Here is a 16,904-nt window from a genome sequence, read left to right on the forward strand (position 1 = left end):
TTGTAAAGATACTGTACAGAGGGGTTACAGTTACCTGAGTAAGGTAATAAGTACATTTCCTATCAAGCATTGTTACCCCCTCTTTTGTTTTTCCCCAACTAGAGCAATATGACAGCATTTATTTTCTTAAAGAAGTTATAATGATTGGTAGCTATAATCCTACCAACTCAAGATGCAGAGATCACAAGGACAAAAGTTTCAGCCAGCCTGGGCAAAAAGGTCATCCAACTGCATATCAACAGACAAAGCATGGCATGGTAACACAGAAACATGTCTGTCATCTCAGCTAAGGCAAGAGACACAAATAGGTATAGCACTGTCCGGGTCAAAAAATGAGACCTCATCTCAAAAATGACCAGAGTACAAAGGCTAAAGGCCCAGCTCCAGTGGTCGAGTATATGCTTAACAAATACAGAGCCATGAGTTCACAGTACCACCAATAGTTCATAATAGTAATAATAACAATAATAATAACAAATAGCAGTGAAAGGGAGTACCATAATATTTCATTTTGCTTAAATAGGTATCACACATTTAATAAGGAGGTAACAAGGGCCAGGCTGAACCTCAGATAAAGAAATATATATATATATATATATATATATATATATATATATATATATATATATATATAATATATTACAATGAAACCCCACAAAAACTGTTTAAAAGGAAGGCATATGATTAAGAAAGAGCATTTTATAAACATTGTAAGCATCACAAGGAAATCCCTTCATACCAAAATCCACATTCTGTGGATTTTTTTAGTTAGGGAAAATGAAGAAGAGGAGTGATTGAGAAAAAACTGATTTCCTATGGTGAGGAAGGGTGATGGGTGCCAAAGGCAAAACGTTCAGGCAAAAAGTCCATACACGTGAAATATGCCATTGCTTTGTTTGTGTTTTCCTTAGTGTACCTGCTTTGGACTCTGGGACTGCCTCACTGAGAAGAGAAAGCAAAAGAGTTGCAGCTCCTCCCTGCTTTTCCAAGACAAAATGTGACATGGAAGAAAATCACCAGTTTGTGGGATGTGGAAGGAAGTGAGTGATAAGATAATATGCACTACAAAACAACAGCAATTCATGGTCTTGGCTGAGAGTTTTAAATAGACAGCTAGTGACCAACCTGCCTCTGCTTCCACCAAGTGTAACTCCCGTGCAGAAAAGGACGTGCGTCCCAACAAGAAAAGCGTAGTTTCACAGAGAGCAGAACGACCAGATGCAAACCCAAAAGGGACCAGTGATACTGGCGGCAAGGCCTCATCTGATAGAGTATTTACTCTGACTTCTAACATCTATTGGCATCTTTCACCGTCAGCATGGAATATCAGATTGATGGACATAGCTGGGCTCATAGCATGGCAATAAGGGTATTAATTGCTCCTTGGGCAAATGGAAAATGTCGTGTGAATGCAAGCTAAGAGTGCTAAAATATACAAAGGTAACTGGGTGCTGGTGGCTCACGCCTGTAATCCTAGCTACTCAGGAGGCTGAGATCTGAGGATCTCAGTTCAAAACCAGCCTGGGCAGGAAAGTTCTTCAGACTCTTATCTCCAATTAACCACCAGAAAACCAGAAGTGGCACTGTGGCTCAAGCAGTAGAGTAGTCGCCTTGAGCTAAAGGGTACAGGGAGAGCGCTCAAGCCCAGAATTCAAACCCCACAACCAATAAATAAAGTAAACAAAGGCAAATTTGTGGTGAGTTCGCTTTCTCAATCTGTTTTTTTAAAGCTCCATTAATTATTTCCCAACATCACTAACAGAAATCCTCATTGCTTCCACATTTAAATATTTCTACTGGAAGGGACAGTACTTAAATAGCTTCAAAAATGGGAGTTTGTAGGGAGGCAAGAAGCAATGTCTTAAGCTGACAGAGACAGAATTTTATAAATACACATGCACATGAAACAGCATTTTCCAAAGCTTGATGGTTTTAAGTTACCTCAGAAAATGGATTGTGTATGGGTTAATTTGTTACTTAAAGGAAATTCATCTACATCTAGGGAGGATTACTTTGCTCATGGACATCAGGGGGATAAGTGTGCAACACCAAACACTAAGGCCATGTGGAAAGGAAGAGCCACACAAAAGAAAGGCTCACTTTGACAACCACTGTCTGGACAAGCCAGAGCAGTGACTGGTGCAACAGGACACATAGCTACAGCCCAGGTCGGTACTCCCTTCATACGAATGCAGTCTAAGAGAAAATAGTAACTTGGACACCCACTGTTGTGCCAGATCAATAATGATGGTTCTCTCTGCAAATGCTCATGTCTAACCACATCCCACACAGTTTCTGCACAATAAACTACATAAGAGCAATCATGGTCTCATGGGACACAAATAGCTGCCACAATGTTCCTGTATCCAGTCATAGACAGACGCTGGCTCTCCTGCCTAAAGACATTAAGAGAATGATGCAATGGCCTTAATATGCTAATTTGGCTATTTGGCATCTCTGCCTTTTCTTCTTGGGATTTGTTTGCTTATGATTCTGTTTCTTAACTGGGTCAGTAGAATTGAGGGGAGGAAATAAATCAGGAGAGAGAGAGGATTGGTGTACATCTATGTATAGGAATCTCTGCATATGTTAATGATATCTATCCAGCAAGCATCATATCAGTAATAGCTGTATGAAGTTCTCATCTTGAAAAGATTGATAAAGGATTAACAATTTTGTCCAAAATATCTCTAATTTAATCATTTGGGGAGATTTCTCCATCCTCTTACCTTCACGTAATAGAGCTGAAAATCTACTGCAAGGAAAACATCTGCCTAGAATTTAGTACCCAATTAACAGCCCACATGCAAAATCCCTGTGGAGTTTCTGTTTATAATATCACAGGGAATGGATAACAATAAAACCATCACAAAATAACATCTATTCAACCATTCACTTATACTAAATCCTGCCCTAGGCAGCTGATAGTATCTCGTGTCTTCTCCAGAGTAGATCCATATAATAAGTAGGTACTATGATTTATATTTTATATATTGTAAGACTAAGGCTTAGAGTAGAAAAAGAACTTTACAAAGGGATGCAGGCAGAATCCAAAATGAGAGCTCTCTGAATTATTTTGAAAGTACTTATAAAACTCTTCTTATATACTCAAAATCCACAGTAAATTCCATGACAGATATCGACAAATGGAAACAGTCTCTAAGTGTCAAGGAATGGGGAAAGAACACATATACATAATTCAGCCAAAACAAGTATGAAATCCTGTCATTGTAACAGCATGAATGAACAGGAGATTGGTATGTTAAAACACACACTTTACGCTGCTATCACTGCTCTGTGGAATATAAAAAAGCTGACCTATCAGACATTGGGAGGATGTTAGTTACCTCAGGCTGAGGAGGGCAAGACACGGGAAGGATGGGGAAAGGCTAAGCAGTGCCTACTAATTATAGTTAGAGAAGAGCATGAAGCCCTGGTGTTCACTATTAAGACTTGGAGGAGGAATTTTACAAAGTGATAGAAAGGGAAGAAGAGAAGGAAGAAGCTGCTTCAGGAGAACTCAGAAGAAGACTTCCTGAATCAATATTGTGCTGGTACAAAGTAAAAGTTACATAGATGTCTGGCAGTGGTACAGCGTAGACATCGTTAACACCCTCTCTAAAGGCGTGGTCAAGGCTTGAAGGCTGTATTGAAGAAAAAACAATATGAACTTACAGGTGGTTCTCAGGCAAGAATTGCTTTCAAAATATGAGTTGAACCAAATTCCTCCAGACATAGTGTTTGTATACATGTGTGTGTACATACATGTGTCCGTGGGTGTGTGCGTTTGTGTGTGAAAAGATAGCCCCAGTATAATGTGGGAGTACTTGTATCTATAACTGATAGAACCAAAGCTATGAAGTGAAGGCATTGTGGTCATAGGTAGTGAGAGAAGCAGAAACTTTGTGCACAGAGGAAGCCATCATAATAGATTTCTGACAACCACCTGGGTGTTCTCATGCTATAGCTCAGTTTTCATTCGGAGGACCTACAGAACTGAAATAACACCCTGCGTTATAGATTTGTGGGCACTAGAGAAGTACCTCTCCGGTATAATTTGACTCTTCTGTAAAGGGGCAAATCTAAAATAATATTGATCTCTTTGCTGTGACTTGAAATACAACTGTGGTGATTTGGAAAACAACTGCTGTGATTCAAAAGCTTGTGATAAAATCGGTTTGATTATACAAAGTATTGGTAAATTATTGCATTTTTATATATTGCTACACCAATTCTTTATTAACACAATTATTTAAATATAAACTCATGACCCATTCACTTATTCAATGCTGAAATATTAATTTTATTGATAATAATTGTGTTAAATATTAATTAGATTGGATACTCTACCACTCTTCAGTACGTACAAGGGCATTACCCCAAACTCAAATATCTTACAGCCTATAAATTTTGAATAATGAAGTAATACTTAGAGTCAATAATAGTAAACCTCCCAGTAGCTTCAAACCTAAGAGGCACTGAGATTGTACTAGTCACTTGGGTATCTAATCTATCTATCTATCTATCTATCTATCTATGTGTGTGTATATATATATATATATATATACAATCACATAAAATAATACTTACTAAAATGAACTCCAAGAAATGGAAACAAGAGGTATATTTTTTTTCCTTTGTTGTTTTTGTTTTCTGAGCCTTTAGTCATGTTCGTAAGTTTCTATGTTTTGGACAGGTAAGGAGGGAGCATAGAAATGGAGGGACAAAGGGTGAACAAATGCAGCAGTGGTACTCACTAGACTCTGTGCTGAAAATGAACTACACAACTTATGAGTGGGGAGGGGTACGAGGGGAAAACTGAGAGAGAGCTAAGGAAAGGTGACGCTGTTCAAAAGGAAATGTATTCCTTACTTGACTTATATAACCGTAGCCCCTCTGTACATCACCTTTACAGCAAGGCTTTGAAGAAAATTCATAGGCATAGAGAGATCAGCCTGGTGTTCTGATATAAGGATAGAGAAGCAAGGCATGATGTGCCAGTGCCTCCCTACCTTAGTTCTCCTGTGAGCCAGGCATCTTCTCAGAAGCCTGAGTTTTTCCTACACTTTATCTGATCTTGTAACACTTGACTTCCCAGCTTAACCATTTGTGCCCTGGTTCCAGGCTGAGTTTGGATAGCTTCGCTGTCCTCTATGAACTCGACCTCAATCCTAGGTCAAAATCTCTTCCTATCTGCACAGAGAGTTCCATGACCACAAATGTGTCTGTGGACTTCTTTAACTCTTCTATCTACTACTTTCTGTCTCTGCCACAGAGGATGGCTGTTAGGTGGAGAGGGAATAGTTGAACACTTAGAAAAGGACAGGTCTCCTGGTGGAAGAAGGCTATGCCTAAGAGCATGTTTTTCTTTCTTCTCCTGTTTCTTGATCCATGCTATTTTCCTGATACATTTTTTTTAATTTTGGGGGGCCTGTGTAAAGTAAGCTCTGATGTGTTTCTCTTTCTCTTTATACAAACATTCAATTCTAATCTTTTAAAAACCTTAGATCTCAGGTCTAAACTATTTCCCTCCTAGTGTGCATGTATCATACACACTAGCTCAGGTAATAAACTGGATATCAGTGGTAATTTCTTAAATGTTACCTGTACAGTCTATAGAGATTCCTGAGAGAAAAAGTGTCTAGAGGACTTGGACTTATTTTTTAATGTTGATGTCTATGTGATCCAAACTTGTTGGTTATTTAAGATTGTCATTTTTTATTCTCTATGGTGATCCCATTTTTAACCACAAAATGCTTATGTAATGTTACATTAAATAATGTTATAGACAAAATGGTACTAGTCTTCATATTCCTAAATAAAAACATAAATTTTAAAGCAATTTTATGGGTTATACAACCTAATCAAGGCAAAGAGTGGTTGAAACTAAGACTCTGCAAACTTTCATTACAAAAATGTTCCCACCCTTACATACCCACATCAGAATGATATCTTCAAGGTTGGAATAACAAGATCATATTCTCATATACTTCTATACACATTTCTAAGAGAAGAAAAATAATAAGCCCCTTGCGAGCTAGATTGTTATCTTACACTTTTTCAGTGTCTTTCCAAGAACATAGCAGAAGGCTATATATTCAGTTAAATATTTGTTTTAATAGAAATGAATAAAGAACCTAACAAGACCACATTCAGTATTGTTGACAACAAAATAATTAGATAGTGGTAGGCACTTCCAAGAATTACACATACAAAATCAAACCCAAACTGCGTGGGTAATGATGAAAGTTATTTCCATCTGCCAACTGGTTTGTGGTGGTCTAGCATTGTTATTAGCATACCACAGCATAACCAGCTGTCTTCTTCACACTATCAGCAGGCTCTGGGTTACATGATATTACATGTGGGTCCCTAGAGTAAATTTACATATAATTAACAAGCATAATTGTGTGCAAACAAATTTCCTATCACACACACACACACACACACACACACACAAACACACACACACACACATACACACACACACACCCTCAGTTCACAGATGACTTTTTAATCAAAGGTCAAAGGTTCTAATCACTTTTGTTCTGTAACTGGCTGTACAGAAGAAATCTCACAAGCAGGAAAATAGAGAACTTTAGTGATCCAGAAGCCTCGTGGTCAGCTGGTCTACTAGATCAAATATTAGAAATAGTAATAAATTATAAATCTCTCTGCAATCTATTAAATAAAAACAAGCAAACATTTTCAGGACTAGGCACAGTAACTCACACCTCTAATCCTAGCTAGAGGATATTAGCAGAGATCAGAAGGATCTCAGATTAAGGCTTTAAAAAAAAGTTTGTGAGACCCAATCCCAACAAATAAAGTGGGCATAAATGTGTGAATCTGTAATTCCAGCTATGCCAAAAGCATAGGTAGGAGAATCCTTGTCTGAAGCAGAACAGGCAAAAATTTAAAGATTATGCCTGAAAAATAACTTAAGTAAAATCACCTAGAAGTATGGCTCAAGTGGCAGTATGCTTGTTTAGCAAGAACAAAGCTCTGAGTTCAAACTCCAATACCATCGAAAGGCAAATATTGGAGGTTAATTGGAGCATGAAATAGATAAGAGAGAGAGACAGAGAGAGACAGAAAGAAAACTGTACAGGATCTTAGACATTTTAACTGGCAAGCAATGAATTTAGGTGCCTCTTAATTAAGGTAGGAACATGGACTTAAGAGTCCCTCTTATTTTTAAAACTATATTGCCTTGGTTAATTAATCAGCTTTCCATTATATTTCCATCATATAGTATTAAAAGTGCTTGAATTTTCTGTGACATTTAATATAAAATGCAATGAATGCTTAGCACTCTGTATGGCAAATTGTAAGCATTTAGCAAATGTTAGTTATATTTCCTATTACCAAGAAGTTACCACCAAGATGATGGGCATCAGAAGTAGCAAAGGACTTAGGGAGGAATGTGCAGAACATGATTCATAGAAAATGGCTTCCAAGGGGCTGGGAAGGTGGCTCAGTGGTAGAGCGCTTGCCTTGCATGCCTGAGGCCCTGAGTTCAATTCCTCAGCACCACATAAGAAAAAAGAAAAAAGCTGGAAGTGGCGCTGTGGCTCAAGTGTTAGAGCGCTAGCCTTGAGCTGAAGAGCTGAGGGACAGCGCCCAGGCCCAGAGTTCAGGCCCCATGACTGGACCCAAAAAAAAAAAAGAAAAAAAAATGGCTACCAAGAAGAACAAAGATCATTTCCAGATTCCTGGCATGGACAACTGTGTAGTTGGGGGTAACCTACATTATTATAATAATAAAAAAGAGAGGATAAGGACTGGTTTGAGGAGGAAAATGATGTGCTCAATTTTAAATATGTCCCTAGGAGACATTAAGAGGGTATCATCCAATAGGCAGCTGTATCTCTACATCAACATGTGGGAAGAAAATATAGTTCTTCCAGAGGAAAAGTAGAAAATGAAGCCATGGAAGCTGATTAGCTCACGAAAAATGAAATGTATATAGAGAAAAAAAGATGATCAAGCAGACAAAAAACACACCATACCATTCTTTAATGAGAGAAATAATGCTGAGATGAGATGGACATGTGCCCTTCAGGTTCATGGCAGATAGGACTAGAGTTGTGTATGGGTAGAGAGAGTCTCCAATATTAGATCCTAGTTACTCAGGAGATCTGAGGATCTGAGATCTGAGGATTGCAGTTCAAAGCCAGCCCCAGTAGGAAAGTCTGTGAGACTCTTGTCACCAATTAACTGCTAAAAATAAAGCCAAAGATTGAACTGTGGCTCAAATGATAGACCTCTAACATTGAGCAAAAAAAGCTCAGGGACAGCACACCGGTCCTTAGTTCATGCCCCAGGACCAACAGGAAAGAAAGAAAATGAAGAAAGAGGGGGGGAAGGAAGGGAGGGAGGGAGGGAGGGAGGGAGGGAGGGAAGGAAGGGAGGAAGGAAGGAAGGAAGGAAGGAAGGAAGGAAGGAAGGAAGGAAGGAAGGAAGGAAGGAAGGAAGGTGAGAAACTTTGAGTGGAGCCTGGCTGTAGTGAAACCTGAGATAATAGTTAATGGAGAAGGAGGAGGTGAAAATGACACCAGCTTCTGTTGGGCTTAGGGCCTGAACTCTGGGCCTGGGTGCTGTCCCTCATCTCTTCAGCTCAAGGCTAGCGCTCTACCACTTGAGCTACAGCACCACTTTTGGCTTTTTCTGCTTATGTGGTGCTGAGGAATTGAACTCAGGGCTTCATGCACGCAAAGCAAGCACCCTACCACTGAGCCACCTTCCAAGTCCCCTGAGAATATTTTTATGGGAGTCAGTGCATGTGCTTGAGACTGACAGGGATATTTACTTACTGTTATTCTGTGTCTACAGAGAATTCAGGGGTTGAGTTAGAGATACCCAGCTAATGCAAGGACTCTGTATCCCTAAGGCTGCAGAAGGCAGGGAAGAATTCCCAGACAAGCCTTTAATCTTTGCAATGCAGTATGCTTCAGGAATTTCCACTTATTGTTCCACATGTCACTGAGCTGCCCTCCGGAGTGCAATGAAGCTGAGCTTCCACACATACGTTTTGGTGCCAGTAATGCCACACATTCTGCATAATTATAAGGAACATCCAGCTTTTGTCTAAGGCCCAACACATTGTGGTTTGAACGTCAGGCAATCCTGTGGCAGCTTAAAGTTTTCATGGTGTGGGAACAGAAATTCTAGGTGATCCCTTGGAATACAAAGCAAAACACTCTCAAATTCCTCCTCAGTGGATCAGGTTCTTCCATGGCAAGTCATGCATTTCAGACTCCTGCTGTGTCTCAACACTTGAGTTTTCATGTTGCAAACAACATAGCCCCCAAGTGCTCATGGAGACAAGCATAAGAACTAAATGCTATAAAGGCTAGTCTTAGCTTGCCAACCATGTTGCTAACATATTTTAAGTTAATGGCATTCTCTACAAACATTTGTGTATCTACAAAACATATCCAGTATTGAAGGCCTTCAAGATAGCAGTTGAAAAATATGATGGTAGATGCTACCAAAAATAGAAGGTTTCTACATGGGAATAGTCATAAGAATTTCTGAATTTTCAAAAATATTTTTCAAAGTCCAAACAGTTTCTAAGAAATGTTTGAACATGGTAAAAGAAAGACCTAAAGGTTTCTTTTGTCTTTCTTTATTTGATATGCACATGTCTACTACATTTATTTACTCTGGTAACTTAGCAGTCTGATAAAGTCAATAGATTCTTTTCCCCAAAATACTTTTTAAAACTAAGTAACAAAAAATACATATGATTGTGAAGAAATAATGTATATTAGAATATGTTAGTCCATGTTTACAGCCCTGAAGGTTGTGTGGATGCAGGTTAAGAAATTAATTGTAATGTAGTGTCTTTAGGATTGTTTTATTCAAGGATAGATTTGAAGCATTTTGAAGCATCCCCCCAAAAAATCACATAGGCAAATGAAAAAGGGAATAGGAGGGCATTGAAGTCAAGAATCTAATGAATATCCTATAAAATTGGAAGATGAGAGAAGCAGTAGGTAGTGGAGGGAAGAGTGAGAATATTGAAAGGAGTGAAACTGATCAAGATTGATTGTATTCAGAAACTGCTCTGTTCAATGGCAACTCTTTTGTACCATTACATAAAGATAATAATAAAAATGTAAAATAAAAAATTTTTGAAAGAAAATATATTTGCAGATGGAAAAAAAATCCTCAGCCACCCACAAGAGTAATCAGGAAGCGTGGCAGAAGAGTGAGTTGTAGAGACTGTGCAAAATGCAAAGTTTCTAGGGGAAGCTTCTGATGAGAGCATCCAGATTCCTCCAGGGAATGTGTGCTCTGTATGGCCATGTCTTTTCTTTTGTGAGAGAAACTAAGTATCTGTATTTTTATATCAACTATCTACATTTGTTAATGTTGGTTGAAGAAAACATTGCTTGGGACAAAGAATTCATACCATTTAGCAGATTGGTTCAGAGGGCAGCAAATTTATAACTACGTGAAATGAATATAAGTTGGAAGAAACCAATTACTCGTTAAGTTTATGTAGTTTTCTACTATCTGCAACTTTATTATATTTCTTTCTGAAACCTAAAAACTAGTTGAAAGTCAGCATGCTTCTTTCTTATGGAAGTAGCACAGTCCATAGTTTATAACATGTCTTTTTCTGTACATTTTTAGTAGCTTGTAATAATTGTCCAATGAGAGAGGTTTCATTGTGATATTCCCACAAGAGCATATTAATCATTGTCACCCATCTATTACACTTTTATCCCTCCTTCCCAACTTCCCCATGATTTTACAAATTTTAAGTGTGTTTTATTATGACATTCCCATCATGCATATAGTGTATTTAGATAATATTCTCCCTGTAGAATATCCTATATGTTGAGAAGTTACTTGTATGCACTTCACAGGATGCAAGTTGGTAAGACTATAAAGCCAAAGACATTGTCTTTGGTTCCAAAGTTCACAGATCAGTGCGGAAAACATTGTGCCAAAAGTTTGTAATACAATGTGTTACACGAAGCGTATCATGGAGATAGGTGAAAGGCACAAAGGGAGTAACTGAGAAGAAAACAGACATGTTCCCATGAGACTGAAGGCTTCTCAGAAGAGATTTTTATATAAAAAAGCCCAGATTAGTTTACCATCTCATAGGATGTGCTCAAGAATCAGGTTTATAGCCAAAGGAAACAGAAAGCCATTAAAGATTATGAACAGGGAGAGAAGCAATCTGGTCATATTGTTTATTATTATTATTCGGCTGTAGTATGGAATATGGCCTATAGGCAGGGACAGGGCAGAGACTAAAGATGTACAAGAGGCTAATGTCAACTCAGACAGCACAATCGGGTAGCACATACACCATAGAACAAGACCACTTGGTTGGAAAGACATTTAGAGGAGATAAATGAAAGAAGTTAATGACTGATGTTGAGTGAAGAGGGTGGTGGGATAGAAGGAAAGCTCCACAATGACTCACAGGACTTCCTGTGAGAGTAATTCTAGTACAAAGATGATAGCATGCTCTCTGGAATCAGGTTACTTAAATTCAAATCTTACCCTCATCTGCTGTGTGGCTTCAGGAAGTTATTTATCTTTCTCTGTGTTTCCCTTGTGTATATATGCCAAGTGGCCTGGCAGCATGGCTCATATTTGTGCTTGAAGATTACTTATTTTAGAAGATCAAATGTCCCATTAGACATGATTTCAGAACAAGGAGGTTTCTATGAGTAAGTATGGGAAGGAAGAATGTTTCATTCACACAGTGGTAGTGGCTAGAGTCCTTCATGCAGATGAAATCATCTAGGATGCTTTTAGAGGAAGATCATGATTTGAATCTTCAAGACTCTAATGTTTAAGGGGAAGAGTAAGAGGCAAAATCACAGAGCCTCTTTGAGAAGAATACACCAGAGAAGTAGCAGGAGGAAAACAAGAATGATACCTTAAAACCGAGACCAAAAAAAGGCCCAAAGTAGTACAGCATATGTAAGAAATACCTAGAGGAATCAGGTATATTGATAAATGAAAAGCATAAGCCATTCACAGCTACAAAATGTTAAGTAGTATAATTTGCTGGATGAAGTTGCTCATGCTTGTCCCAGGTACAAGAAAAGCACAGGTGAGATCATCAGTATCTGAGACCAGCTCCAGCAAAAAGCATGAGACCTTCTTTATCTGAAAAATACCTAAAGGAAAAAAGGGCTAGGGGCATGGTTCAATTGGAACTGTACTTGCCTAGCAAGCACAAAGCCCTGAGCTCAAACCTCAATACACCCACAGAAACAGATAAATAATTAAATAAACAAAATAATTAAAAATGAATCTTTGGTATTTGACTTATTGGAAATACTCACATGCTAGCTTTCATTATTTTCCTTGATTTTAACTCCATTTCTGGAGATGAGAGAATGAAAAGCAATGATTAGATTGAATCATTAACTTTCCAGATTTGTAGGTCAACAAACATTGGATTCAATCATTTCTTCTAATTTAGTTAGTGATTGAAAAGTTGTTTTAAATATCAATAAAGTTTACAAAAGGGTATTTTTTCTGCTGCCTGTATTATTATTCAAGAGCAAGCATTACCCCTTCTTTCTTTTAGAAATGGAACTGATGCTAATCACCAATGTTATGTTCATCCAAACAGGAGTTAGTAGTATCAAAATACCATCCTTACTTTGTGTCCTTCTATAGTTATGTTTCTTGTCATTTTGCCTTTCATTCTGAAAACTGCAAGGATGAAACTTAGATGCAAAAGTAATTTGAAGGGAAGAATATTCTTATTTTTCCAAAGACATGTCTCCTATTACCAATAACATTGGCATTATGAGAAGTTCATTGTTTTTGGCAGTAGGAGTACGAAGTGGAAATGTTAGGCATGTTGGCTTTGGAATGGAGTCCTGACTCCACCACATCTCAGGTAGGAGGTCCAGTGAAAGGTCCTTACTCTTCTAAGCCTCCATTTCCATACATGGAAGGAAACTGTTGTCTCAGAATTGTTTTAGGATCAAGGGACAATATACGTAAAGGGTTAGTCCAGTGCCCCTACAAGAAATGTAGCTTTACAGTAGTTCACTACTTAACTCTCCATAGTAGATGAGAATGAAAAACGAGAGAGAACTATGTTTAGGTAACTTTGAGGAAGATTCATCCTTTTTGTATACCAACAAAAGCCCCTATGTTCTTCATAGCAATGTAGTGTACCTTGTCAATATATCTTGTAACTCGTCAATTCCGTGAGTGCCTTCCAAGGCACCTAGCAGCTAGCTCCATGAGCTCCCATCGCATGAATGCTGAGTGAGCTTTGTGCTTCTCATCAGCTGGGCACTTATCAGCATGTTTCTTCACAACTAGTGAGATACTTACTTGGAACACAGAATCCTCCAAAACCCAAATCCAAATGAAAGCCAACCCATCCACTACCAAAGGATTACCCCTAAACTATATCAATAATGATAGACAAAGGAAACTTTATCATATCCCCAAATCTTATTTGTCTGGCTCTCTTTTAAAAATAAAGAAAACTAAAACCATAATTCTCTTTCATTTTACATTATACTGGAACCAAATAAATGTATAACATATGCTGAAACTATCTAGAGAATACCCTCTTTTAAGTCTATCACCTAAGTCTTCCAATGACAGAGTGGCTTTTCATTTGGAATTTAAAATCAAATAAAAACAAGGCCAAGAGTGCCCTAACCAGTTATTAACTTTGCATTTTTCTGAAAGATTATTATGCTTTGCTATTGGCAGAATAGTCATTAAATGTGTAATGCAAGACTGTGCAGTGAAACAGAATCCCATAAAGTATGATAGCACTATGGATGTGAAGTAGAGCTACCAAGGCAGATGTTCCTCATCATACTGAAAACACAAATATACAAATCAGTTAGCTTTAGCTACAGGATAACTTAATTAAATGAGTGCTTATAATTTAACAGAATAAAATAATTGTTAAAGCCATGGAGGTAGGAAAACTGCAAAGAATGTAAATCTATAAACTCTATGCCAAGAGAACAATCCCCAAACCTTAAGGATGAGAAATGGATATATCAATTCCTGTTCTTACTAAAGTAGAAAGTTATTATGGGAATTAGGCAAAAACTTGTGATGCATAGGCCTTTAGGGAAAACACACATGTGTGTGCACACGTCTGCACACACATACACACACACACACACACACACACACACACTTTCACAAATAAACACCCACACACTTTAGGTATCTGTCACAAAGAGAAACACTATCTAAACTCAGAGTATCATTTAGAATCTGCCTTGGGAAAGTTAAAATCAGAGTTCTCACCAGGTTAAATTTCTTATTGAGATATAAATGCAGCAGGTAATGTGATACAGAAGTAAACCTACACACACAGTAAAACATAAGCTCTAAGGATACAGAAGATTCTCTTTGCAAATAATGATCTTGGCAAAGAGCCTTCTTTATGTACAGAAAGCTTTGTTCCCTTCTTACAGCAACCCTCAAGGCTACAACAGGTAATTTTGTGCTGTTACTTAGGTTCAAAAACAATTGCATTCAAAACAGGAGATATTTTACAGCTAGAGTCTATGAAGGTAGGAAAATATCCCAGCAAGTTCTGGTTAGAAAAGCTCGTTTTCCCACAATTACTTATTTTTTTAAATTCAACACCAGAATGCATCTGAACATCACAAGTATGCAATGCCATTCAAATTTTGGTTTGACACTTAATTGCTAATAAAATTTTAAAGCAATTATACCAGAGATATACATACACTCTACTTATTTTCCCAAAGTTGATATCCATTTCGTTAATCACACTGTCACTCCCATTATAATACCTTTCTAAGAAGCAAAGTGACATCTATTCTGCATAAAATTGGAAGAAAAAAAAAAAGAAGAAGGAGTACATTACCTTGTGTCACCTGTTGAACTGCCAACATTACCCCAGACACAATGTCTGGAAGCAGGTTTTCCTTCAGATTGTAGTGTGGTGCCCATTCCAAAATAGGGAGCCTCTTTCTACACCAGTATTTGATGTCTTCACAATGGGGGGTATGCATCTTGCTCCACAGCACATTTTTCTTTTTCCTCTTAGCCCCTGTCATTTTTCAGATTCTCTCTTGTAACAGTCAACTTCTTCAGACAAGGAGGAAAAGAAATCTGTGGCAGAACACCTCCTTTCAAATGCCAGGCTCCAATTCGTCTGTGGTTTACAATGTCAAAGCTACTCAGAAAATAAATAAATGAGAGAGAGAGAGAGAGAGAGAGAGATTAACAGAAACACTTAAATGGATACAGCTGGGCTGTCGGTCTTACTATGGTGCCGTTAATTATTGTAGACAAAAATTATAGATATAAACCTTGAATTCTTATCTGAATGAGAAATGGTTCCTGTTATTTTTTTCTGATCTTGGAAAAGGAATGGGTTCAGTGGTAAGTTGGTCTCCAGCTCTCTCGCCAGTAATTCCGTTTATATTCACTGGAGCTTTATGTTTTTGGCTGAAATCCCAATGGTTAATGAGGTAGCTCTGGGCGTGTGTTAGAAGTGGGCTGGGCTATGCTAATGAAACCAGGAAGCATCCAGCTAGCCCAGTCCCTCCCTACAGGCTATTGGAAACCATAGCTCTGCCAAAAGGATCTGTTGTACAAAATATAGACAGAGAATCCAGCCACGCTTCTCTGGGAGGTATGTATTTTCAATAGACCCAGTGAACTTCCAGTCTACAAGATTCAGAAACATGACAAGGCACTGGGAATGTCCTTGTGATTTTTCTTCTCCGATAGATGAAGTCTTCACTCACACAAACACATACAGCCAGCCACTTGCCCTGCTGTCTGGGTAAGGAATGGCTAGTTCTCATAAAAGCAAACTGATATTCTATCTCCTGGGCTTAGAAAATAAGTATCAAAATGAACAAACATTTGTGGCTGGAGACTTTTCTTTGTCTCTAAAACTGATCATTCAGTTTTCTTCAACCATTTCCCTAAATTGTATAGTTCACATACTTAATGCTATTGTAACTGAAATTTGTTGAGGAATAATGTATCTTTAAAATGGTTGGCTTGAAGTCTCTTTAACTTAATGTGTGTGCGTGTGGGGGAGAGGGGAGAAGGCGGTGTTGTTCTCTATTTACATAATTTCTTTTGGGAGGGGGAGGGGTGCTGTTCAGAGCCTAAGTTGTAATATTCTATTTTTTGGTATTAAAACTTAGATTCAACTGATCTATTTAATCTACTTTTAACACTTTATGTTGCTATTCCCTCACAAACATTAATCTTTGTTTTACATACTGCATGAATTCTATACTAGAAGAAATTCATCTAAGTCCCGAACTTACACTTAGAAAATGAAAAGAAATAACTGAAAACTTGGTGAAAATCATCAATCAACAGCTATTACTTGTGTAATTTCAATCATTTAAAATTTCGTGGTAAATCTTAGTAATGAAGACTTTGCTGCTGGGTGCCAGTGGTTCGCACCTGTCATCGCCCTAGCTACTCAGGAGACTGAGCTCTGAAAATCACAGTTCAAAGCCAGCCCAGGCAAGAAAGTCTTTGAGACTCTGATCTCCAAGTAACCACCAAAAATCCAGGAGTGAAGCTGTGGCTTTACTTTACTTTACAGGAGTAAAGGTGATAGCCTTGAGCAAAAAGCTAAGGGACAGCAACCAGGCCCTGAATTCAAAACCTAGCTAAACTGAACACACACACACACACACACACACACACACACACAGAGAATTCACATAAACAGGTGGATCTATGTAGAAGCCTTAAAATCACATTACTGCTAGCACTTCTAAAATATTTTATGACTAAGAGGGAGGAGAAATTCAGCTAACGAATAGTATTGAAAGTTTCTTAGTCAAAAATTTCCTAAAGAGGGGCTGGGAAGGTGGCTCAGTGGTAGAGTGTTTGCCTTGCATGCATGAGGCACCACATAAGCA

At 38.1% G+C, this 16,904-nt stretch overlaps 1 protein-coding gene across 1 annotated transcript in view; it reads right to left on the reverse strand.

Moving 5' to 3' along the window:
• The window catches only part of Slc26a7 (solute carrier family 26 member 7), a 113,320-nt gene extending 97,912 nt beyond the window's left edge, over positions 1 to 15,408 (reverse strand). The window contains exons 1-2 of the mRNA XM_042673165.1: positions 15,318 to 15,408; positions 14,870 to 15,181 (exon numbers count right to left, since the gene is read on the reverse strand). Coding sequence (XP_042529099.1) covers positions 14,870 to 15,062 — 193 coding nt within the window. The 5' untranslated portion in view covers positions 15,063 to 15,181; positions 15,318 to 15,408. The remainder of the gene's footprint in view (positions 1 to 14,869; positions 15,182 to 15,317) is intronic.
• Between the last annotated feature and the right edge of the window lie 1,496 nt (positions 15,409 to 16,904).

Source organism: Dipodomys spectabilis, unplaced genomic scaffold, assembly GCF_019054845.1.
Source record: "Dipodomys spectabilis isolate Male_0828 unplaced genomic scaffold, ASM1905484v1 ptg000783l, whole genome shotgun sequence".
NCBI classification, from domain to species: domain Eukaryota; kingdom Metazoa; phylum Chordata; class Mammalia; order Rodentia; family Heteromyidae; genus Dipodomys; species Dipodomys spectabilis.